Genomic DNA, 524 nt, shown 5'->3' with positions numbered 1-524 from the left:
GAAATCAATGTTAGTATTATTAAAAACAGGACGTTAAAGCCTAAAATGTGACAATGCAGGGGCGACTACCGAATGGTACATTGATTGCTGTAAAGAAGCTATCTTCCAAATCATGTCAAGGAAACAAAGAGTTTATAAACGAGATTGGTATAATCACTTGCCTACAGCACCCGAACCTTGTAAAGCTCTACGGATGTTGTGTTGACAAAAACCAGCTCCTTCTTGTCTATGAGTACATGGAGAACAATTGTCTTGCAGATGCATTATTTGGTAAAGTTCTGCTTCTTATAAACCACTCTGTAAATGAAAGAGACCAAAAACTTTTACTGCATTCTTCTTTTGTCTTGAAGATTCATTGGTTTCTTCTAACTGTTGAGTACAGGAAGAAGCAGTCTGAAACTAGACTGGCAAACAAGACGCAAAATATGCTTGGGAATAGCGAAAGGGCTTGCGTTTCTTCACGAAGATTCAGCGGTCAAGATCATTCACCGAGACATCAAAGGGACAAATGTACTGCTTGACAA

The 524-nt window shown here is 38.7% G+C and overlaps 1 protein-coding gene across 1 annotated transcript; it reads left to right on the top strand.

Annotated features, from left to right (window-relative positions):
- Positions 1 to 34: 34 nt before the first annotated feature.
- Positions 35 to 515, top strand: LOC104774838 (probable LRR receptor-like serine/threonine-protein kinase At1g29720; the record flags this gene model as incomplete). The annotated part of the gene is made up of 2 exons (XM_010499263.2): positions 35 to 270; positions 383 to 515. Coding segments are annotated over exons 1-2 (350 nt in total), but the record flags the coding sequence as incomplete, so codon positions are not given.
- Positions 516 to 524: the final 9 nt, after the last annotated feature.

The sequence above is a fragment of the Camelina sativa genome, unplaced genomic scaffold (genome assembly GCF_000633955.1).
Source record: "Camelina sativa cultivar DH55 unplaced genomic scaffold, Cs unpScaffold06068, whole genome shotgun sequence".
In the NCBI taxonomy this organism is placed as follows: Eukaryota; Viridiplantae; Streptophyta; class Magnoliopsida; order Brassicales; family Brassicaceae; genus Camelina; species Camelina sativa.
Note: the sequence above shows the minus strand (reverse complement) of the source record. Positions and strands in the feature narration are given on the sequence as shown.